Source organism: Seriola lalandi, unplaced genomic scaffold, assembly GCF_002814215.2.
Source record: "Seriola lalandi dorsalis isolate HSWRI2012SDOR001 ecotype SW California unplaced genomic scaffold, Sedor1 jcf7180002054946, whole genome shotgun sequence".
In the NCBI taxonomy this organism is placed as follows: domain Eukaryota; kingdom Metazoa; phylum Chordata; class Actinopteri; order Carangiformes; family Carangidae; genus Seriola; species Seriola lalandi.
Window position 1 is genome coordinate 1003634 of NW_019525497.1, and position 26376 is coordinate 1030009.

At 39.5% G+C, this 26376-nt stretch overlaps 1 protein-coding gene across 2 annotated transcripts in view; it reads right to left on the bottom strand.

Moving 5' to 3' along the window:
- Positions 1-26376, bottom strand: part of sh2b3 (SH2B adaptor protein 3) — a 56117-nt gene that overhangs the window by 12856 nt on the left and 16885 nt on the right. For both annotated transcript variants that reach the window (XM_023394235.2, XM_023394234.2), the window contains exon 3: positions 263-364. In XM_023394235.2, coding sequence (XP_023250003.1) covers positions 263-364 — 102 coding nt within the window. The remainder of the gene's footprint in view (positions 1-262; positions 365-26376) is intronic.

The following is a 26376-nucleotide window of genomic DNA, read 5'->3' on the forward strand; positions in this document are numbered from 1 at the left end:
GGGTGGAGTATCCTTTACGTTTTCTCAACCAGGCCTAAATTAAGGCTATTTGGTGAGTTGTGTTATGAAATGAACTGACACAATGATTATCTTGTTTCCTCTTCATCTTGGATTGAGGGTTGAAGATGTAAACTTGTGGATATAAACAACTCAGTGGGAAGAGTCTGCAACTGTAGTATTTTCAAACAGCTCAGATATTCCCTGGGGAAGTAATTTCATTCCCATTCAGTGTTTGTCACGCAGCATGAAAGCCTGTACGTACCTTTAAAACAAATGTGTTTAAGTTGTCGGGCATCTCCAGACGGTTGCAACGACGTACTTCTTGGATATCACAGCACTGAGTTGTCAGCTTGGGACTGGAGGCCTGAAAGACACAATAAAGACATGATGACTGTCAGACAAGTCAGACATCATTCTCGGGACGCAGAGTAAGTAAGTAACAGTCAGTTATAACAGTTAGCAATTCATTTTTCTAATCAATTCATTGACATGTATTCCCTCTATATGTGTATGTGTGCTGCTGAAGCTTAAGCCTGCATTAGTGAAAGAAAATGCAGGGAATCGCAGGAAGGAGAACATGATGGGAGCTCCCATGGCAGAGCTCCAAGGTCGAGCCCACCAGGACAAATCTTGTATTTGAAGAATGTTAAATGAGATATAAGGAGCTTCCTGGTGGCTCTTTGACCTTTTCTGCATGTAAAGCACCAAGAAAACAAAACAAAACTATAACTCAGTTTCAGGCACTAACAAAACACACACCCAGAATAAGCATGGAGATCCGTTCTACAGGTGTAAGGCCGCTCTTTAAAGTCCTGTCACATGCAGGTAAACCTGAAGCCCAGCTGGACAGAATAATGGTGTGTGTGCACATCCATGGGTGGACATCGACAGACACATGCACTCAAACTAATCACACGTCACTAATATAGCTATGCAGACTCTCTAAGCCCCCAGATACAAACGAGCGCTAACAGAGCCACTGGCATAAACAAAACACACAGACCCACACACACACACACACACACACACACACACACACACACACACACACACACGGATGGATGATTCGGTCAGCCATGTGTACAGGCCTGTGGCATGCTGGGTCAGAAGTCACCTCTGAAATGAAGCCTGCGCGACAGCTGATAGAAACACGGGCAGACAAGAGAGTCAGCAACTCGGATTGAGAGTTTAAAAGCTAGCGTGAGTGTAAAGAGAGGGCTAAAAATGACAATTATTTTCATTATCGACAATTCACAATATCCCAGAGGCACAAGAGACATTTTAAAATATCTTGTTTTGTTTGACTAACACTCCAAAACCCCAAAATACAATTATGCTAGACAAGGACGCGAAGCAAAGTTTCACATTTGAGAAGCTGGAACATTCAAATCTTTACCTGAAAAAATATCAATTAATCGATTATTAAAAGAGTTGCTAGTAAATTTTGTGAAAATAAACTAAACAATTAATCAACTTTCAAAAATGTTATACGATGTTAAACCTGCAAAATTTATGATTCTTTTTGGCCACTTGGAGGCAGCGGAGGCCAGGTTAATATAATTGCACCTACGTTTTAAGTTGATTTGCTGAACTTGCTAGCAAACAGTTGCTTATTTGCACATTGTGAAGTTACAGAGCAACATTATCATTCACTTTGGAGTCGTGTTCTTTCCAATACTCGTAGTTTTTCAGCTCCGATTTGGTCTCCGCTCTGCTCGCCACCAACTCCTGAGGGAAATACCTGGCTCTTTGGCTCCACCATGTTTAAGAATATAGGATCTTAACACCATTACAGACTATGAACTGCGATATATTTATGGTTCATCACAATATAATAATATCGAGAGATGATAAATATTATCACCCAGCCCAGGATTAACTCCCATAAAAATAATATATTTAGCAACTAAAATGTGAATCTTTGTCCAAAACAAACACGGTGGAAGCACAGTGGGAAACTAACCAGCTACAGTTGGACCAGCATCAAACCTTATTGGACAAACGTATGCAAGAGAGCAGGAAAAAAAAGAGAGGGTAGCGTGAGAGAGCAGAAGGAAACTGACGAGACAGTGAAAAGACATGGTGTTGGGTTGGGCAGGAGGGAGAAGAGGGATGAGGAGCAGAAGAAAAAGCAGGGACGACAGATTCCAGGGCTTTGTGCACCGGATGAGTTTGAGTCTATGTGACAGTGAGTGAGCCTGAGGAATGTCTATGTTAATCCTACACACACATAAAAACAGACAGGAACACACACACATCAAAAGAATAGATTAAGCCCCCCCACCTGCCCAATTTCCTCAGCTTGCCAGTGTCATGAATGAACCCCATAACTCTGCATGCTCTCTATTTAACCACAGTGTCTAATATTATCAATAAAAAAAGCACTGTGACGCACAGATGAGGGGGATATGACTCATTTTGTGAGATCCGAGTCACTGAATGAGGAACTGACTGAAAGTGAACTTGTGCCAAATTGCTGTCACAGCTGAATTTTAGTCCAGGATGTTCACAGAAATTTGTTTCTGCTTCTTCAAATTCAGGTTAAAAACCCTCAGGTTTTCTTTTAACTGACCTGTGTAGAAAGATAATAGTGAGAAAGATAAAATCGATATTTCTGAGAAAAGGTGGAGACAGAGGACAGATGTGCCTACTAACAGGAAAGACACAGAGAAAAAACAGCTGTTCTTGCCTTTTTGATTTTAGACTCATTTTTTGAGCACTTGGGGGCCACGGACACAAGTTGTGAACACAACACTGACATACAGTAATTTCCCTTTTAAGTTACTACGGTTCTTAGCAAACAATTGGCTATTTACATAATCAGCAGTTAAAGAGTTTTTCTTGGTATCTACCAACTCCTGAGGGAAACATCTGGCTCTATGGTGACACAAACTGATTTTACATTTGCCAATTTTGATCCACCCCCCCCCCCATTCTTATCTTAAATAACCTAATTTAATCTTTATTTGTAGTTTTACTAGTATTACTGTTTGTCCTTTGATGTGTGTCTTTTGAAATCTACACTGTGTGCCACATTTCCATGTTTGATTTGTTTTAATTGTTTGCTCCTGACTCTCCCTCCCTGTATAAAGGATACTGAACTGTGACAATTACTAAGACTGCACACTGAGGGAGTCAGTCAGTGGTCCAATATATTATTGGGCCATAAAACGGAAAATTTAAATAACTGTTAAACATTAGGCATTTTCTTGTGTCAACTTCTCAAAATGTGAGGGTTTGCTGCTTTTTTCTGTTTTTTATCATATTTAACTGATCATCTTTGGCTATTGGACTTCTGCTCGGACAAAACAAACCATTTAAAGATGTTACCTTGGGCTGCAGGAAATCGTTTTTTAGTGTTTTCTGATGTTTCTAAAACTCTTGAGTGCAAACTGCTTGGATGTTGCTAATTAATGAATATTTATGTATCTATTTAACGCCAAAAAAAGTATAACACAGAGACGAGGATAAAGGATGTGAGTTAAAGCTTCACCATCAACTGCACAGGATATGCAACAGCTAATGAGATGTGGTACTCCGTGCATGTGTGTGTGCACGTCGGTGAGCATTCGAGCCGAGAATGACTCATTGAGAGGAATTTATAGTGAGAATGTGAATGAGTTTCTGACTAAGAGCATCTTTGAGGAACCATATGTGTCTGTGGAGGGAAAAAAAGAAGAAAAAAGAAAAAAAAAAACAGAGCAGATGTCTGACTGGTTGAGCAACAACATAACAGGCCTGATTTCTGTGAATCAACTTCATCAGGGGAGCAAGTTCAAACTCACAACACATTTCCTATTACTGCAAACTGTAGTCTGTTATACTCCCTGAAGACACACACACACAAACACACACACACACACATGCCTTTAACCTTATTCTTCCTTTATTTTGTAATCTCCAAATAACTCCTTCAAGAGTATTCCCTTAAACACCACCACCAAGCAATGTGGGAAAACTGTGTGAGCATGCATGAACCATGTGACTGCTATTGTGTTGTAGATTTAATTCTAATTGGACATTTTTGCTCAGCCATCTAAGCTCAGGAACTCATAAAGACAAAGTGAAAATATATTTTTAGACATTTTTGCAATTTTATCTCTCATTTACAACAATGAGATCCTTAATTCAGTACTTTGTGGAAGCCCCTTTGGCAGGAGTTACAGCTTCTTGGCTAAGTCTCTACAAGCTTTGCACACCTGGATATGGGCAGTTTATCTCATTCTTCCTGGCAGATCAACTCAAGCTCCATCAGATTGGATGGGAAATGTCTGTGAGCTTTGATCTTCAGGTCTCTCCACAGATGTTCTTTGGGGTTAAAGTCTGGACTTTGGCTGCACCACTGAATGACAGTCAGAGACTTGTCCCGAAGCCATTCCAGTGTTGTCCTGGCTCTTTGCTTAAGGCGATTGTTGTGCTGAAAAGTGAACCGTTACCCCGGCCTCAGGTTTCATGCTCTCTGGAGCAGGGTTTCTTGAAACACCACTCTGTATTTGGCTGCATTCATCTGACCAGTTTCCCTGTCGCTCGCTGCTGCTGAGAGGAACCCCCATGGCATGATGTTGGGATGGTATTAGCCAGGTGATGAGAAGTGCCTGGTGTTCGCCTGACATCATGTTTGGACTTCTGCCCAAAGGGTTACATTTTTGTCTCAGGATGGTTGTCCTTCTGGCAGCTTCACCATTCTCTGCAAAGGACTTCTGAAGCTCTGTCAGAGTGACTGTCAGGTTTTTGATCACCTCCCTGACCAAGGCCAATTCCTGGAAGAGTCCTGGAGGTTCCAAACTTGTTCAGTTTCACAATTACTGAGGCCTCTGTTCTGGAAACGCAAATAGCTTTATTCCCTGGCCCTGATCTATCCCTGAGCACAATTTTATTGCGGAGGTCTAAAGAGAGTTCCTTGGACTTCATGGCTTGTATTTTGTCCTGACATGCAGTGTGAATCGTGGGACCTTACATACACAGGTGTGTGCATTTCTGAACTATATCCAATCAATTCAATTAGCCACAGATGGACATAATTCGAGTTCTAGACACCACAACATTAAAATGAACAGGATGCACAATTTGTAGTGCCACAGCAAAGTGAGCAGCAAACACTTTTTAATTTTAATAAATATGCAAAAATTTCTAGAAACATGTTTTCACTTCATCATTACGGATTACTGTGTGTAGATGTGGAAAAATTTTGAAAATTTACAATCAAATCAACAAAACAATCAACTGCAAAAAGTGAAGGGGTCTGAATACTTTCCGAATACTAGCTGAAAAGAGATGTAAAATAGACACAAAATGTCGAAGAAGAGACACAAAACAACCACAAAGAGATGCAACAAGACTAAAAAGACACAAAAGGACCCCAAAGAGACATGAAACAAAGCACACCACAAACAACAAACAACCACAAAGCAAAACATGATGTAAAAAGAGGAATTAATAAACTATGCAAAACGACTAAAAAGAGTAGGAATCAACTATAAAAAGGCATCAACCTACTCTACAAATGTTACAAACACACACTGCAAGAGAGAGAGACACACGGATAAAACAGACAGATTCGTACATAACCATGGAGTAACCATAATGAGACTGTAAATATACACTAAAAGCCTTAGGAAGTCCATGTCTAAGTCCATGGGTTTACAAGTCTGAACCCATAACAACTGTGAAAGCACTACAGAGGCTAATGTCTGCTTGCTCCTAGCATCAGGGCATTACAAATCATTCATTGGGAGCAATGTTTTAACAATTTAATGTCTCCTTTAAGAGACAAAAGCAAGGCCATCATGTCAAAATGTTGGCCTCTGTAAATTATTGTTGCTTCAAAGCCTCGAGAGGGAGGGGAAGCCTATTTAAAGAACTCAGGAGAAAGAGAGAGTGGAGTTTTATCAGTCAAAAAACCAACAACAAACTGCATATCAGCAGCGGAAGCAGAACAGGACATCACACTGTGGAGGAAAATGCAATTGACCGAGAAGCAGCATATCAGTTAAGAGCAAAAAGCAGGCGTAAGTGGTAAAATACTAACAGAGCTCTGTGTTTTACAACATGTTCTTTTGGTTTCATGCATCTGTTGGCCTTTTTACATGAAATTAATTTGTGTTTCATCTACCACAGAAACTACATGTTACTGTGTGTTGATGACCCAATTCCCCTTTAAAATTGCTCTGAGCTTCTAAATCATCTTATCTCACAATATCTGACAGAATCATATATTTTCCTTATCAGCTCGTTCAAGCTCTTCATTTGAGGCATACTAAGTTTACAGTGTGTGAAATATTTAAACCTAAGACTTTGGTTGTAACAGATGCATCATTTCATTAAATGGAAATATATATCATATTACAATGTATTGTTTTATACATATTTACCTAATATTTAGCCTGATCAAATTTTGGGAGCAGCACTAGAATTTGAAATAAAGGTTATGTGGGTTTTTAATAATATTTGTCTGCATAGTGTTAGTTTGTATTCAATATCCAGAGGGTAAGGAGACGAATAGAGGAGGCTATTTCATTTACAAAAGGTAAAATGTCGGCGCAGCTTCTTAAATGAGCATTTGTTTTAATTCATATAGTTGTAAGTCGAAATATCTCGGACCGGATTTGGACTAATTTGAACACATCATTCTGGCTTTGGAGAAATTACGTTCATTTTTCACAATGTTGACATTTTATTGTCAAAACGATTTCTCAATAATTCAAAAAGTAAACAACAGATCATCTCAAAAGTGATAGTTGTAGCCCTGTAATAGTTTATCAAAAACACTTTGAAACACTGCCAGACTCATAACATTCAGCCTACTGTTTAGTTGCCAACTCAAATATAGATGGGTCATTAACTCTTTCAAATATCAGTCTGATAGTGATCTGTCTTAGAAATATTATGACAACTTTTCAGTTTTCACTCATTGTTCTTTTCAGGTTGAGTCAACTTTCACTATTATGCTTCAACTTCACATACACGCAGACTGATGATAAGAATATTATGCAGATAGGCAACAGTGACAATATCCCTTTAGTTGAAAAGATTTTCAAATGATTGTGTATTGATACAGTACCGTGTATCATCTTAAAATCTGTCCCCAAAATCATCTTTAGAAACTTTGGGATCTCCACTCCAAGTTTCGCTCAGCATCTCTAATATGAGGATTTGCTGCATTTCTCGGTTCCATATCATTAGAAACTCAAGATCGTTGGATTCTCGATGGACTGCGATGATAGAAATAAGTTGCCAAAATAAATGACATTCAACCTACTGTGGTACTTTTCTTGGCAACTAAAACTTAAAAGCTGTAACTCAAATGATCTTGATACTAATCAGATATATTAATAATATAAAAATAAAAGAAATCATAGGACAAATCGACAAACATTTTATGCACTGATGATGCCTATAGTCACTGCTTCACGCAGGTTTACACACTCGACAGCAGGCATAAACAGTTGATGAAAGTAGCTCACAAACAAACAAGAGACACAGCGACAGATGCAACCATGCAACCTCTCACCCACACAGTCACAAACACATCTAGAGCTTGAGTGCACACGCCCACACACACGGGTGACACACAGGATGTTTGGAGTCCAAAACTATCTTCCCAGGGTCCCTTTCTCAAGGCCGTCGCTACGGCAACTGACTTGACACTTAACATTCCACCGTCCCTCCGAGGGTCACCGCGGCCAACGTTGTCCGGGGTGTATGCACGCTGTGTGTGTGTGTGTGTGTGTGTGTGTGTGTGTGTGTGCGTGCGCTGCTGGACTGACCTTAAGACTCTGCAGGGTTACCAAAATGCTCTCTGGAGAGATTCTGGAAAGTGTTTATGCAGGGATATCCTGCACGCACCCATGCACGCACCCATGCACGCACCCATGCACGCACCCATGCACGCACACACACACACACACACACGCACACGCACACACGCGGGACGCTTTGATTCAAGATTTTAGGTGTGTTTTGGTCTGCACTGGCCTCAATATTCATACAACCTTTATCAAATTATATGTAACTTAAAAGCTCTAAGTCTCCTGATTCTATCTGTGCATTGCAGCTTAGGATCCCCATATCACCGCAACAGCTGTTGACACAGAAATGGTTCAGACTCGTGGCTATTTTACACACCTCACCTATGCCTCTGTAACTTTGGTTGAGTATCTCTGTCTAAAACGTAATGAGTTACCTTTCAGAGGATATCAGGATTATGTAAAAGATATAGTAATATTTTTATTTTAATAAAAACAAATAAAAGGAGGACACCTTGACCTCGATCAAAATACCCATCACATCTGTCATTGATGCATTTCTTTTCTTCCTTGCTGCATATTTAAAGTGGCTACAACAGATACTTTTATAATAACAATGTCAAAATGTGATAATGTGAAAAGGGTTATTATCACCCGACTGTTGAAGAGCTGTATAGCGGGTTTCAGCTCATTGTTTAGCTGTCTGGACGGTAAACTTACTGTTTTGGTTCACACTCTCATACTGATGTTTTGTGCTGCAGCAGCCGAAGCCTTGCAGAACAGATTTCTTTCTGCGCCATAAAGCTCCATTGTTGTTAAGAAAATATTAAACATATCAATAAACTACACTAGTCAAGTGTTCCATTCAAACTGAGCAAATTTGTATCTATTTTCCAGAGAATCGGCAAAGAAGATGTAAATTAAAGTTTCTGCTGGAGTAGTTTTACTGATGTTTACTGAGTGTGTCGGTTACAGTAACCTGCTGGAGATGAATGCATGAACCAATTTCGGAGAGTCTGTTTGGGATATGAAAGCCCCAAGTTTAAAGTCAAAATTGAGATCAGAATCTGAAATAACGCCAAGGTTTCTGACTTGCTCACTGTATTTCAGAGACAGTGAAAGACAAGATAGTCGGGTGCCATTAAACCATCAACTTTTCTACCTCAGCCGAGGCAGAAACTGTTGCACTGGATGAACATGGTCGATTTGCAAACATGGTCGATTTTAGTCCAGCCAACAAAAAATCGTTCTGCTGCTGTAGATACTCTCTCTCTCTCACTCACACAAACTCACAACAATTACATTATTTACTCATGTTTGACTAACATTTGGAAAAAAAACTATATATATATATATATAAATATATATATATATATATATATATGTGTGTGACTTCAGTAGGGGGAAATGCTCTTGGTGTTGAGTGACACAGACAGGCTGGGGGAAAGCATTAAGTGACAAACTAACTTCTTTATTGACAATAACAATGATCACTGCTCCTATGTGGGGGACATTTTTAACCAGCCTGCATTACAGGATGATCTTTATGATCTGCCTGAGGTGATCTTACAGCTCTGGCTGGATCGTGGCTGCTGTACAGAAAAATGTGTTTCTTCTTTAATGTGTTTATACAATAGCTACAGCTGCAGCTCACTCTATGGTGATCTGTAGCAGCTGGCATTGTTTCACCCCTCTACTCTAGTGCCAGACTCCACCACCTGTTGCTTGTGTCTTCAGAAATAGACCCAGTGTGGCTAAACTTTCCTTCCCGAGTGCAGGGATGAATAAGAAGCCTAGTTAGTGGCAATCGTTAGCTGTAAACATCTTCCAACATCAGAACTGCAACATGCAACATTCACTGCGTGATATAGGTTTCGAAAAATCCTCATTATTACATTACCTTACATTATTATTACAACTTATAAGGTCTCCATAATATTTATTGTAAAATTTAAGCATGAATCTTGCAGTTTGTCAGTTTGTTTATGCGGGGTCTCTCTTGATTTCGAAAGTCGAGTTTGACTCAGAAAGCAGATCAAAAACACGATAACATTAAAAACATGTTAAAAAGGCCTCGCTGTTTTACATGTTGTTTTACAGGTTCTCTCTGGTGTTCATTTTCATATTATTCAAATTATTGTTGGCTCATGATTACATGCACAGACAGCAGCTGTGATCAGATAATACTATAATGAATATCGATCTATGAAATCAACCGTTATATACGTATACATTTTAAGCCAAAAATGATCTTGCTTTTACAGTAAGTTACCATAACTGTAAAATCATTGACTATGAAAGGTTTTTAGGTTTATTTTATGGGTTTTACTTTTCATTTAGTCTTGTTCTGTCAAACCAGCTCTTTCACAGTTAAAGAAAATATTTTATAAACGTGCATCCACTGACAAAAAACTCTGACAACTACTTTTGTGCACACTAATCTCTGGTACATTTACACAAGCTGAGTACAGGCAGCCAGGAGATCACTAGAACTGATCACATTCACAATCAGCTCTATCTGTGGCATCATGGAGGATGTGGGGAGAGACACGCGCGCACGCACACACACGCGCGCACACACACACACATACCGAGCACTAGTTGTGGGGTTACCAACACTGATAGAGATGAGTGTGTTCTTGGAAACCTGTCAGAAACTGTCAGAGACGGAGCCTTCAGTCATGAATAAATGTGTCAGTTCATTGCGTCGTCGTCCTTGCATACTTCTTAGAAATACTGATATATGAGCCAAATATGAAGAAGTTAAGACAGCACACTCAAGATTCACAGAAACCGAGTGCAGTTCCTTGTAAATGAATTAGCTGTGGTTTTGAACACAAGAAAAGACCAATTAGCAAGCCTGACAGAGCAGCAACAAGAAGACGGGAAAGTGCTAGCATCTGTCTAGCTAGCATCTGAGTTTGTTAAAAACAAAACATTCAACCTCTGTCTTATGATGATAATGACCAAGATGCTACAGTAAACTATAATTTACAAATAATTAAAATCTAAAATTAACCCAATTTCTGCATTATTAAACACTGATAAATTTTCTTCCATTGGGAAATGTCGAGGGCTTAAATTTTTTCAAAACACTTGTAAAATCATCTCACTAAGTCAGCACAGTGCACGAGGCGAAGCAGAAGAACTACTCTTTCATTTGTTGTGCATGTAAAAAATGACACTTGTAAAACTAATTTTCCAGGGAATATGTATCAGTTACTCAAAATAATTCACAGGCCTGACCATGAAAAGTTTTCATTGGATCTACTTTCTATTGAAAATGTGAACTGTTTTTATTGGGACTGCTTTCTTGCATAGAAATCGTCCCAATGAAAACTGACAGCGAGCTCTGTGAATTATCTTTACTAACCAGCACATTTGTTTTGGAAAGACATGTTTCTTTTTTTCACGTTTTAAACAACACATACGACACTGTGTTCACAACCATTGTAATGGATCCAGCCATCCATTTTCTACCGCTTATCCTCTAGTAGGGTCGCGGGGGGGCTGGAGCCTATCCCAGCATCTTTTCGGGCGAGAGGCGGGGTACGCCCTGGACAGGTCGCCAGTCCATCGCAGGGCAAACACATAGAGACAGACAACCATTCACACTCACAGCCACACCTATGGTCAATTTAGAGTATCCAATTAGCCTAGTCCCCATTTTGCATGTCTTTGGACTGTTTGGACTGTGGTAGGAAGCCGGAGTACCCGGAGAGAACCCACACTTGCACGGGGAGAACATACAAACTCCACACAGAAAGATCCCACGGCCGAGCCGGGACTCGAACCCGGAACGTTCTTGCTGTGAGGCGACAGCGCTAACCACTGCACCACCGTGCATCCTTGGAGTGGTGGCACAATTAAAATTGTTTTTGTGAGCCTTAATTAAACTATACGGCAGTGTCCCGTCCAGTGTATGAGACATTGGTTTTGGGGCATCCAGGTTGCCTGTTGAGGAGGGATGTTGACCATGTGGTCACAAGATCCCTCCCCTCTCATTTCCTGTCACCTCTCTACCATCACTTTCAAATAAAAAGACAAAAATGACCCAAAAAATACTTTAAAAAAATAAAGGAATAGGTAAAAAAAAGTAATGAAGGTAAACTCTGACAATGACAAGATGTTACCACATCAGCTTGATTTTTGGCCCAGACTACCGTTCCAGTGTGAGTACTTTGCAATTTATATCTTGATCTCTACATTGTAATATAATGTATAACTCACTCATCTAGGATAAATGAATATATAACTCATCCGAGCAAGATAAATTATCCTGAGTAAGACAAAACCTTGTGATGAGTGTAACACTTTCCTCTGATATATCACAGAAAAAAACCAAATAAGCAGATCAATTGATACTGAGAAACAGAAAATAGATCATGTGATTGTGTCTAGTGTTGAGTAGAACATGAATGTGCGAACACGTACGCACGGGCACTGTTCAGTGCAGCTGAGTTTCCAAGTATTTTAACTGACTAATTTTTTTTTTTTTTTCGGTTTGTTTCACGCCTGCATGAGAAGTTTTTGGTCTGTAAAGAAATAAGAGTTGCGTCATTTTGGAGATATACCTTTTGAATAAATAATGTAGTAAGTTCTTTATAACATGGACGTCATGTAACATGGACATCAGTAGAGTGAAGAACAAAATTTAAAAAGTATGGACAAAAAACACATCAACAGTGGATGGGAAATTGCTTGCATATGTGTGTGTATGTAAAGGATCTCACACGTGTGCTACTCATCCCCATGTGTCAGACTTGGCATATGTCTATCCAGTAACTGTGCACACGTGGAAAAGACTGGTAACTGTATTCTTCCTCAATGTGTAAAACATGCTTTTTCCCTACAAAGTCTGTGCTCCCTTCCAGCTCTGCCTCTTTGCCTTTGTTGTGAATCCCATTCTTGAGACTGTGTGCAACTCCAAAACTAACTCATCCAACCCAGCTTTAACTTCAACCCTGACAATCACTGTGGAGATCTGGCAAAATCTTAAACAATATGGTGCCTTTCAGCAAGACAGCAAAACGTATATTTGACAACAAAATGCTGGCAAATGTTTCAGGTATATATACTGTGTGTGTGTGTGTGTGTGTGTGTGTGTGTGTGTATTTTTACACAAAAAACACTGATTTAATAAAAGATGACATTAACAGACATTTTAAACAGCAAAATTCTCTGTAAATGAACTCGTTAAATCAAACGTGTCAAAAAAACAGCCTGAAAGCATTTAATTGATTTGATTTCTATTTGTTTACATATAGCCTATGCCCATACTATGTTAGTCATTTTTCAAGCCAAAATGTGAAGACAACTCTAATATCAGCTTTTCAAATGACAGGATATGCAGCTTTATTCGTCATAAATTATTATAAATTAAATATCTTTGGGGGATTTTTCACTATTTTATTGAGTAAACAATTAATCTAAAAAAAAAAAAAAAATGATGAAAACAATCATTGGTTCCAGCCCTAGATATTTTGACAGTAACTATATCCAAACAGTGGTTGATAATACTTTGTAATATTAGCCTGCTGATATATTGGCTATTATATTCTCTGGCCTATGTCCCGTCCCTCCACCAAGTTTGGCTCAAATAAATTCAGTACTTTTTGCCTAATCCCTTGGTGGAGGCAAAAATCACTAGTTGCAGCTATAATCTGCTGTGAGTGATTTCGTGAAACTACAATAATGGAGTTCTGACACAGGGACATACCCATAAATTGGGAAAGAAAAACTTTCTCTTGCCCTTCCTTTTCCTTTCCCTTCTGCCCTGTGCCACACCATTGTGTCTGAATAAACCTTACTGTGCAGTTTTGTGCCTTATGACTACAGTTCCTGGTACCACTGAGCCAGAACCAGGTTTATATAGGGAAGGAGATCTCGCCATGATAACATTTTCCACACAAGACTTGAAGCCAAGTGGGACTTGCCAGGGCCAGAGCAAACTCTGAATGTTTATAACACGGGATCAAAAGGAACAGTTTCCTCAGTGAGAAGCTACAGCCCAATTGACAAATCATCTCCGCTGGCAACAGGATAAAAAAAAAAATGAGTCACTGATTTTTTTGAGGGGAAACTGAGAGGCACAGATAATGAATAAATGCTAGCTGTGTTTGGCCCTGTAATGGAAACCAGGCTAAAGACTTGCCCAGAGAGAATCGGTCGAGGGGGCTCAGCAGGGTTGGAGATGTGACCCAGAATACAGCGGAGTAGAAGAGAGGGGAGAAGTGTGGAGTGAAGAGGAGAGAGTAAAGCCGAGATGATATAAAGAAATGTGCAGGGTTTCTGCAGGCTTCAACAAATCAAATTTAAGACTTTTTAAGACATTTTTAATACCACATAGAATGAAATTTTATACCTTTTCCACAGTCATACTCGTCAAAGCATGATGGAAAAACCAGTAGGGACAAAAAGGCCTACAAATATTTATTAACAAGTACATTAGGGCTGCAAGTAAGGATTATTTTCATTGTTAATCTTCATGTTTAAGCATTTAGTCTATGAAATGTTTAAAAAACAAACAAAAAAAACATTTCAATAACATTAATTCAATTAACAGTCATATACAACAAAGAAAAAGAGCACATTTTCATCTATCAACTAATCACTGCAGCTCTAAAGTACACAAATTTATCGACATCTATATCACATAATTCATAATTAATCAATTAATATGATCTGGACCTGGATAAACAAACAGCAGAAAAAAGATTGATAAATCTACAGATGAAAACAAACTAATTTAGGTTTTTGCCACAACTGGGACTTGCCCCTTATGAGTTGAGCTTCCTAGCTACTGTAGCTGAGGGTGCTGAAACTGTGTCAGTGGATTGAACACATGCAAATACATTTTATAAATAACATTACTGCCTAAAGCAGGCAAGAGGAAGTATTTAATACCATTGTAAATCAAACTGCAGCCCTTTTCATAAACTTTAAGGCCTTTTCTTTTGAGGTAACTGAACTCAGTGCTTTTAAAGACTGTAAAGACCTGCAGGGACCCTGACACAAAACAGAGGGATAGTTCCACCAAAACCTTTGGCAAACAGGATTGAAACTGAGCAAACCTAACCACTGAAGTTATAGATACTTGAGATACCTGAAGAATGTTATTAACATTTAACATGGACATAATAATCCAGTTATCGACAATAATCAAAAGGCAATCTTTACCATTTATGGCCATTCCATTAACATTCCTGTTCGCTACTAATGGCTGAAGACATCCTGTCTAGCAGTCTCCCCTCAATATTAAACCTCAAACATGATCTTTATGTCACGATGCAACTGTGGTTTACTCTTGTGGTTGTCATTATGCAAAATCTGCGATGTAAGTGTGCTATATGTGGCTCTTTTTATGGTAGCACCAACAGAAGAATGTGTGCAAGGATGAATTCACACAGAAAAGATTTTTTTTTTTAAATTTAGCAGTCATGAAACAATTTTAGAGCAGAGCCAACCTGAAGCAAATGAAGACAACCACCGAAGCTAAACCAGACAAGTAAATTATCACAAATAAAAAATTCTGCTTATGGCCCCACAAACTCTGAGACAGAGTGAAGCACTGACATAAAATACACTCAGTTGGCAGTTTATTAGGTACCCCTACAATAAATCCAACCTTCATGGAAGTTATAAGATTCAGCTTTTATTTAATTATTTTAGAGAGGTGCTGATTCAACTTTATCGTCATTTTGGAGGAGAACTTCCCATGCTTTATCTCACTGCAGTTATGATTACTTAAACCATGACAGAATGGTGGCTTGGTAAAATAATAGTGTTTGCAGAGGGGTGTGTGTGTGTGTGTGTGTGTGTGTGTGTGTGTGTGTGTGTGTGTGTGTGTGTGCGCGCGCACACACGCACAGGCCCTGATGAACAAGAAGAACAGAGGCCAAGAGAAAACTGTTGGGTGAGGGTGTTGCACAGCTTTGCTTTGGGGGCTTTCCACATGCAACTCAGCAAGGTCATGTGCACTAGCACTGCGGTTGTAGGTCACACAAACACACACACACACACACACACACACACACACACACACACACACAAACACACAAACACACACACAACAAAGAGGTTATGACAGGGGAAAAAACACATCTGAAATATATGAATAATTAAATATAGTCACCATAGAGACACCATGTATTGATCAACACCTGTATTAATTAATGCAGACAGAGACCCACAAAGACAGCATGGCAACTCCTTGTGCAGAGAAAGACACAGAACTAGAAAGAGGCAAAGGAAGAGATCTGACAAACATCTTGACCACATGACTCTAACCACTCCACTTCCTTTAGATGTTTCTCTTGATTTTTTTCACACACAAGCACACACACGCAAAAAATAACAAAAAAAGAAACACACAACACTCCTCCCACAGTTTTCCACTCTGTATGAGAACAAAGTTTTTCTGTCTTCTTTAGATTAACCTAAACAAACATAAAAAGCAGCAACTGATGTGAAAAGCTTCCTGCTGTAGTGAAGTATCTGCTACAAGCTTTGTTGTTCACAACCTCTTAGCTTTTCCTCTACTTTTCATTCAATTTTCTGTTTTAATAGCAAGTATTTAGCTCCTACTGGCACCCCAGTTATGCAGGATCTGTACCTGGTAGCCCTGACTCTTTCTTCCCAACTAAATGCTCTAGCTCTTCCTAGGGAGATCCAGAGGCATCCCGAGACAAGGTGGGGTGTGTTTTCCCTCCAGAATATTCTGGGTCTACCCCTGGACCTCTCCTCCAAGTTGGACTGGATTAGCCCCACAGGAGTCATCCAAGATCAGTCATCCAAATCCAGATGTCTGAGCCATCTCAACTAGCTCCTTACAATGCAAATGGCAGAAATTACACTCTTCCAGATGCCCCAACACCCTGCAAAGGAAACTAATGTCTGCAATATAAACACACAGCTGCATGTATCTGCTTGTCAATTTCCTGCTCCGTACTCATGAACAAGACCCCAACATGCTCACTTGGGGCAGCATGTCGCACTCAACTCAAAAGGAGTATCGTGGGGTCAGACTTGGCAGCGCTGACTCCCACACATCATACACCATTTACGTTTCACAATCCGATGAAGCGGGGAAAAAAACGACATCATGTGTTTATTCACAAAATTGTATACGCTTCACTGCTCAACTACCCTTTCAGATCTTGTCGCTACACACTCACCAACAAAATTGGTGACAAGGCAAAACCTGGACTTACAGCTGAGAGAACAGACACAGCTCTCAAGCCGTTTACTTATACAAGGAGGGACGCCAACTTAAGTAAGTCCACAACATTTTTCTAGAGTGAATGGTTTAACACCCATTACCCCTCAAATTTCCTCGTTAGATGAAAGAGCAGGTCCACTCAACAATTGCACTAAAAAGGGGAACCAACAACAACTTCTGCAAGTCTGTGCTGCACTCTTTGTAGATGAGTCTAAAGCTTCTGATACTGTTGACCACAACATGTTATTAAATAAGCGGTGTGAAATTGATAAGTTACTGCTTACAACTTTATAAGAGTTCAAACTGTTGTTGCCCATGGTGCTAAACCAAGTCCCCAGACAGTTGATACAAGTGTCCCCCAAAGTTCAAAATTCAGCCCACTTTTATTCACTCTGTACATTAATGATATTTATTTTCTAACTCAGCACTGTAATGTACATTTTTATGTTGATGATACCCTATTATATGCCATCATTCCCACCACAAACCAAGTCTTCTCCAGATTACAGCCTGCTTTCGATGACCTCCAGACCTCTCTGTTTAGACTCCAAAAAGAGAACGTGTGTATTTCCCAAAAACACGAACCGGATTTTGGTTAGCCAGCAGATCCTACAAAACTCAAGTTGAACTTCTTGCTCAAACATTAAAAATTCAACTTGAAACATTGAAATTTGGTTCTTCATTAAAAAACTCAAAAACCATTATGCAATCCACCATATTGCATATGTGGGATTATGGAGAAGCCGTGTATCCTCACTGCCACGACCTTTAAACCACTGGTCACAATAAACCACAGTGCCATTTGACTCGTGACTGCAGACACTTAATGCACACGTTACTGTGGGGGATAGGGAACTGGTTATCACTGGTTTCTAGACAGCATCAGCATACTTGTGGGTCCATTTATAAGGCCTTGCTATCCAAGACACCGAGATATTAAACTTTAAAGCTTAACTAACTTAGTCTGAAAGCACAGGCTTCAAAGCCCTCACAAAAGTGAAGCGACCTGTCAATGACATGTCAGTCAGATACAGTTAATTTCCTCAAAATGTTCCTACAGCATATTCCCAGTCAAGGCCAGCAGCTCTAGCAGTGTGGGCAAACCCCTGGTCTATAAACAGATTCGGCCCAAAACAAGAGCTTTTCAAGCACAAATCTGTAAATGAATCATAACAGAGGACATAACACCAACAATCAAGACCAGAAAAGATAAAAGAAAAAAGGGGTAAAAGAAATGTCTTTGTTTTGTCTACCCATACTCATTCTCATCATAGCTGAAAGAAGCTGAACAAAAAAAGATTATCTAGTGATCTCCTGTATGCAGTCTACAACATCTGAGAGGTTGTACTTCTTAGGAGCCTTTGGTTATAAATACACCAAGTGCTTTCCTTGGAAATTTCTGAGTTTGAACTTGGTAGGATCTCTCTATGACTCACCATATTCCTGACAAGAGTCATTACTGCTGACTATGACTAAACACTGCTTTTCTACGCAGTCTTAATCCCTTAAACCCGGTTTCACGCAAGTGTGGTGTATGAGTATTTTTAATTAAGAAGCAACATGCTAAATTATATATAAAAAGACTGAATGGTGCCAAAAACTCAGTGGACAGCGGCCAGTAATAAAATCCACCAAAAAAAAAAAAAAAATCCTAAATAAAAAAAAAAAAATCCTCCATTTTATTGTGGTTACAGAAACTAGCATAAACACAAACCACGCTTACTCTGAAAAGAGAGGAATGCTGTGGCATGATCCAGGCGTTTAATCACTAAGTGTCATTTAGGTTTAACTGATCCCGGTTCTGTTTGATTCATATTACTGTCCCATTATTTCATGCTTTCATAGTGTTTTCATTGAATTTATATATAATCCCTTTTTACATATTTATATATGCCATTTTGTGGCTGCTTTTGTCTAAGCACCTCAATGTAATTTTTCAAGACTGTATGTGTTTTTAACAATGGTGAATTCAGCTGTGACTGAACACCTCACAATGGCACCGTTACCTCCAACCCCCCTGAGTTATAAAGGCACCGCAAGAGACACATTTTGTAAAAGTGCAACACAGAGCTTTCAGGTGATGTGACTGTTAATAAATGATCCATGTCTTAATTTTAGACTGTGTCAGCTGATCTAGAAAACAGATGCATGTGGATGAAAAACCTTTCACATTTCAACAAACGTTTTGCACACATGCTAGCCCATCACATGCTAGGGTCTGCATTGGGAGTGGCTACAGGCTGAAGGTTAATATTAACAACATATATCAACAACTTGGATACAGACTATGAAAAGGGCTATCTATTATTGCTGGGTATATTTGGGCAATATAGTGCAATTAGTACACTAGTGCAATTAGTTGATTAATTACTTATACTTATTAATTGCTACTTGTAAACTCTTTTCAAGCAAATGCATCCGTCCATCCATCCATTAGCTATACAGCTTATCCTAATAGGGCCGTGGGGGGGCTGGAGTCAACTCCAGCTGATATTGGGTGAGGCTTGTCAAGTAAATATGACATGTATTTGCTGGCTTCAGCCCATGTGCTGCTTTTTCTCTTTTTGACATCATTGTATTGAATATCCTTGGATTTTGGATCAATGACTGGACAAAAAATGAAGCCATTTCACCTTATGATAAGTATTTTTCACTATGTACGGAAATAGTTGCAGCCTCTAATATGTGCATAACCAACCCCCCTAGGGACCTGTATGTCGGTGCCAAACATGGCTGTTGAGAAATCAAGAATCTCTTGCAACCAAGCTGACCTCTGTTTCATCAAGCTCAGAGGTCAGGAAAAATTCAAGGAAAAGGACAAAGCCACAGTGGGCTGTCATTACATTTCATACCAACAACATTATGCCAACCAACAGGAGATATTGTTTCCAGAGGGATTTTCAAGCTCCGAGCCAACTGGCTGGCTGCTTGAGGATTTACAGATGTTTCAATATCCCGATTTTCCTTCAAAACGTCCCCCCATTTTCTCTGGACTGTATGAGACAGAGATTTGGTGATGCAAAATTAGAAAAAGTGAGAGACAAGTTCAGACAGGTCAACAGCAGAGGGAAACTAAAAAGCAGAACTTTTGGTGCAAAAAAGCCACAAAAGTTTAAGTAATCCTGTTTAATGAACCACACAGTAGACATACATGAGAACATCTACTCACGCTTTACCATTTCTCCAAATTTTACTGTCTAGTTAAAAAAAATGGATTTGTTGCATGATATTCACACCTGTGGTGAACACACATTCATTCTGTGAACACACGCATCTGTATCTATTACATGACTCAGTCAGTCACTTCAAGGCAGAATTTCTAGGTTTCATGAATCTCAATCCCTGGAAAGAGAAAAAGATTTGACTTTGCGGGTGAGATACAAAGACTGTTCTGACTTAAAATGAAACTAAAGTCTTGTCTCTCTCTGAAGAGATAGTCTCTGCTCTAAATACTGGCTCACAGGTCACCTGGAAGTTCTGCAACAGAATTCTACAACTGATCTCTACTTCCAGGACGTGCATGTTTGGCCAAATAACACTGTGGGAGACCAAAATATTATATTTGATTGAAAGCAACACAAACCTGGAAGCAACAGATGTCACTTCAATTTTATCAGGACTGCAAATTATGATACTGTCATTATCAATTAATCTGCCAATTATTTTTTCAGTTATTTGGCCCATGAAGTGTCAGATCACAACTGCCCTCACAAAGCCCAAGACAACAAGTCCAAAGTCAAAAGTCCAAAACCTAAAATTATTTGGTTTTCCATCACAAAAGATAAAGAAAAGCAACAACTTTTACATTACAGAAGTAATTTTCTGATGATTGATTTTATACCAGTCAAAGTTATTTCCTTTAAATAAATCACATGTTGAGTATTTTATTACTGTTTGGTTGATAAAGGCTTCAGGGTTGCCATAAAAATAAAAATCTTAAATAAGCACACAATTACCCGATATGCATAGTGGAAATATAACATGATCATCTGCAACTAGACTTTCCACCAGAAAACAGTTTGAGTGAAAACTGTGCGTAGTGGCGTCTGCAAATTTTCATCAAGAACTGGGACATTGTTTCTGGAGAGATGCAACTGTTGTAGAGTTTTTTGAAATGTCATTTTTAAAAGGCTTTCAGCAGCACAGATCAAATTCACTTCACCTTGATCATGCTGGGTCAGCAGCAGAAATCAGAGAGGAAGATATTTCAAACTTTTCATGGCTTGATTTGAGAAAATATGTATTTTGATTGATTTGATTTGGGTCATTTGAATCTAGCATTTCAGTCCAACTTTCAACTAAATAACCTGAAGAGCTGAAACGCAGTTTTAAATGTGCAACCGAGAAACCTTGAAGTAAAAATGACTCTCTCATTTGCTTGCCACGGCCCTGCAGACACCTTGGTCTCACTCTGTCTGTCCTCATTGCTACCCAGCTGTCAGTCTGTCTTTCTCATGCCTCCTGTTGTTGAGCTTCCTGTGTCTCTCTTGGTCGGTTTCATTCTGTTTCTGGTTCAGCTGACTGGGGCCCATGTGTTCAGAGCTTTAGTAGTGGTATGCGACGAGAGCCAAATTAACGCTGCATGTTGCCATATGAGAAACTAAAGTACAACAAGTAACACAGAACAGATGGACACCAGAGTCTGCTTGTTGGAAAAGTATTTTCCACTGATGTTGCAAACTTCTCTCTTACTGTCAGTAAGAGAGAGAGAGAGAGAGAGAGAGAGAGGGAGAGAAAAAAAAACAAAAAAACAGAATGTGGTCTGAAAGAAAAACACAGCATAGATGCAGAGAGAAGAACATAGTGAAATAAATGTAAATGCAAGCATGCGTAAAGATATATATTTAAATGCATTTCGACTTCAACTGTGTAGCAATTCTGTTGGTTTAATGGGGGCATAATTCCACTTGCGGCTTTCTAAGAAGGCCCATTAATGGAAATTCTTTTATGTTATTTTGACTGCAGGCTCAAGATAAGGTATCACATGACCCTGATGGGACGGAAAGGCGAAGACGAAGCTTTTACCATATATGCCAACATACATTAAAACATGTGTGAGAATGTACGGAGAGAGCACAAACACAGGCTGACATGGAAGGACAAACTCCATGAGCAACATGATACATAGTGTATGCACATGTACACACCAGCATGAAATGAAACCATGTGGGAAAGATTAGGTCTAGAAGAGCTGGAACAAACACATGCAAAAGGACCAACACACACACAAAGATGAGATGAGATGAGAGGGGTGTGATTAAGATGAAGTCTACAGGAGGTCTGAGGAAACATATCCGCCATCAGACTGCAGCAGTCTGTGGGAACCGACTCTGGAAGACAGAATACCACGATTTTCCTGGCAAGACGCTAACCTTGTCTGTAGCCTTGACTACTGTACGTCAGGAGAAAAGAAAAGCAGGGCTCGCTGTTGAAGAAACAAATACCTCAGTCAAAGCTGGCCAAGGTTACGAGATAACTCCAACACTTGAGGAGAACTGCACATTAAGATACTACAAAATAAGCAACATACCAAAACCAACGCCAGGATTGTTAATTTGTTGAAGGGGTCGAGCTGTCAGTTTATCCTCATCAAAGTAGTCAAGGCCAAAGTTAAAGACTGAGACGAGATAGAGAATTTAAGGTTCAAGTCTCAGACAACACTGAGGACACGATGGAGACTTCTGCTCACTTCAGCTGACATGGCAAGATTCACTTCTGCAATAAAACAAGTGTTACATCTCATCACATTTGTTATTTTGTCATTCCATCTGCAAAACAACGTACTGACCTGACACCTGCTTATATGACTGATGAACAATACCCTGTCATTAATCGTCCTAGCAAAACAAATAGATCATATGCACAAATGCAACAAGTGGAGTGTTGTAGTGAAGAAATACTATCCAATCCCACTATGACATCTTTAAGTTTACTATTTAATTGCTTTAGGACTGGGCCATTACAATCACTATAAAGTGTAATAAAGGTAAAAATGGAAGCAGTAAAGTGATAGTGGCCTTAAAGATGGAAGCTCTAACCTCTTTAAGGGTTTGCTTTTTGTATTGTTTTCAGTTCAAACCAAAACTGTAATGACATCTTTGCAGCTGTTTGTCAACAATCTTATTTCATATTTACACCCTTACTTATAGAATATATATACACCCGCCTGGGCTTTTTAAATATTGTGCTTCTATTTTCAGTCTTAACATGGCCTAACACTTTAGATTATACAGAAGTGAAACTGCCCTCAGTTTTAACTACAATTACAGGACAAAACAGACTTGCCCAGAGGGGGGCTGCATCTTTCACAGCCTTCAACATTTTTTAAAAAATATTTTAAGTCAGCATGATAAAAATAGCCGATGATAATGTAATGTGTTGTATGAAATCTGACAGCAGATTAGGTTTATTGCGTTTTCAGGCCTACACTGAGGAACTAGCAAGTGTGCCTTGAATGTAGCTTTCTCACACGAATACATTATCAGTTTCACAGCAGCTTCCTCTCTTGTGCTAAATGGGCTCACTGATATTACTGCTGTTTCTCACGCATAAAGACATGCAAATAAAAATACACACGAGCACCATCCATGGATTATTATTTTCTGTGCAGTCAAGATATTTGTGCAGCATGCAGGCGTGCATGCTCATACACCGACACACGCAAAGTTAAAGAAAGAGCCCGCAGACATGTGAAACCCCAACTTACATCCACAAAAACTAAACTATACCAACACAACGTATAACACAACAACCCCAACATATTCAGGCTTTGTTTATTTAAATGACTTCTTTTGAATGCATGTGCTTTTTCTTGTTTAGGCTAAAATGTGTGCATGCTAGTTCGCCGCTCTCCTTCCTTTTAAGGCCATTTTCAGAGCCTTAACTCTGCCCTGCCAAGACTGCGGACACACACACACACACACACACACACACACACGAGAGAGGGAAAGCAGTCAGAGCAGCAATGCAGTTGGCTAACTACAGCAACACTGCCATCAGCCAACCAGATCCTGCCAATGCCTTCCCATTCTGAACAAACATGCATACATGTGTACATACACTCAAACACACACCCACACTCGCACACAGCTCTGGCTCCATCATCAACTGAATTACCTCACGCACATGGTTAGGGCTGCAGCTGGCTGAAGAGTTGAGGGCTGCTAAATATAAAAACACTGCAAGCGCACATACACACTCAGACACACAACATCTTTTTCACTGACCCCCGTTTGTGCCAGAATACACACATGCACACACCCTGAAGAGAGTGAACGTTGCTTCCAGTGACCTTATAGATGACGGCAGCTAGTCAGCTAGTCGGCTAGACAGCAGTCAACTGAGCCGCGCTGATTACTGGTTTGGGGATCTTGGGGGACTGGGTGTGCAAGCACATGCAGCCTTGCAGCTGGCCCCATCTGGAAATATTGCAGGGTTTTATGCCATGAGGTTTAATGTGGGGAGCCAAGCATGCATATAAATTAAAAAAAAAAAAAAGACATCCTGCTGTGCTGTGATGAGCTGTCAAGCAAAGTCAGAGGAAAGCAAGCTGATCTCTCTTATTCCTAACTTCAAAATGCAAGCCACTCAGATAGACAAACTTAAATAAATGTGACAATTTCATATTTTCTGACTGTTGAGTTGATGTATTAATTATGAAATAATAAGTAGAAAACTTATGACTGGCTGAAGCAAACCCCAAACAAACAGGAAACCGTGTAGGAGGCATATCTACTCACCAAAGACTATAAGAAGACGTGAATGTTGCAGATTCTTTGAGGTAATTCGCATTGAAATGTCACACTGGGCAAATGTTGAGCTACATTAATGCATGAAAATGAGTGTAATATAAAGAAATGTGTGACTGTAATCAGTGAGGCACAAACAGATTAAATCTGTATTTACTAATACAAACACTAACATTTATTCAAGCTTCTTTAAGTAGGCTAAAGGGCAAACTATCTCTTACACAATCTTTAAATTCTGAAACAAATGATGGAGTTTTAACAGTGTCTCTGTGTGCAACACAAGAACAGACGTGATGGTCTGATTAGTTTTCATTAGTCTAAGCTCTGACCAGTAATGTCACTCCTTTTTTCTTTCAGCTTGGTTACCACCAAAGCATGTTCAACATCGCAGCACACATTGTAGCTGCAGCTGAAAAATCAAATCAATCACTGGAGGCAAAGATGTGATGAACCACCAATAAAACGCGCAGTTTTCCGATGCAAAGCTAAATGTCATCACAGCTTTTATCGTGTTTTGTCATGTGGCAAACTGTACAACAAAAGGAGCTTCTTAGAAGCTGCAAAATATCATTTATGAAAACAAAACAAATGCAGGCAGAGAAATGAGATGTGAGAGTGTGTGTGTGTGTGTGTGTGTGTGTGTGGGCTGTGACTAAAACAGCTGTGCCTGTGTGTGTTTGTGTGTGTTAATTTAAGAGTATGTACAGTATACAACAAAACTGAGTACACCCCTGTGCAATATCACTACAATTGTACCATTTCACAATAAGTTAATCAATTTGATCTTATCTATGATTAACAAGACATACGGACCCCAAAATACAACTCTAATGCAACAAAGGTCTGTCTACCTGTGCTCCTTGCAACAAATTTGAGTACACCTGTGATTTCCAATCAAATGTAATTGCATGAACAAGGTTATAAAAGAACCTGTGAACACCACAGATTCCTCATTTTTAGCATCGGTTCTGTCTAATGAAACATGGCTTCACATGGTAAGATATCGCTTGAACAAGTAAAACACCAGATTGTGAGATTTCACAAAGCTGGCAGAGCTACGCTACCAAAAACAGGAGACTGAGGTCAACCTCGAAAAATTATGCCATGCACAATTCAAATTAATTTTCAAAAAACTTGCATTGAAAAGAAATTGCTTCTGACTTGGCACAAGGATTATCTGAGGGGATTGGGGTTTCAGTGACTGATCACAAAGTGTGAAGACTGCTGCAAGAAGTCTCTACGGATGGAGTCCAAGAAGAAACTCAATGCTCATGAACCAGCAAAAAACTACAGGATTAAACTTTGCCAAAAAACATGAAAAGAAGCCTGATTAATAATGGCATCACATTGTTTGGTCAGATGGAACCAAAATAATTTTGTTTGGATCAGATGGGGTCCAGCATGTTTGCTGTAGGCCTGGCCAGGGCTACCACAGTGACTGCCAACACGGAGGTGGGAGCATGCTGATACAGGGCTGCATGAGTTTGTTTACCCAAACACTGAATAAAACGTAAACTCCCAGTCTCAAGGAGGAATTTTCCAACATGACAATGATCCCAAACACACCGCAAAAAAATCTGAGTTTGTAAAGTGAAAACTGTGACCTGGCCACGTATGTCCCCTGACCTGAATCCAATAGAAAACCTTTGGGGTATTTTAAAGT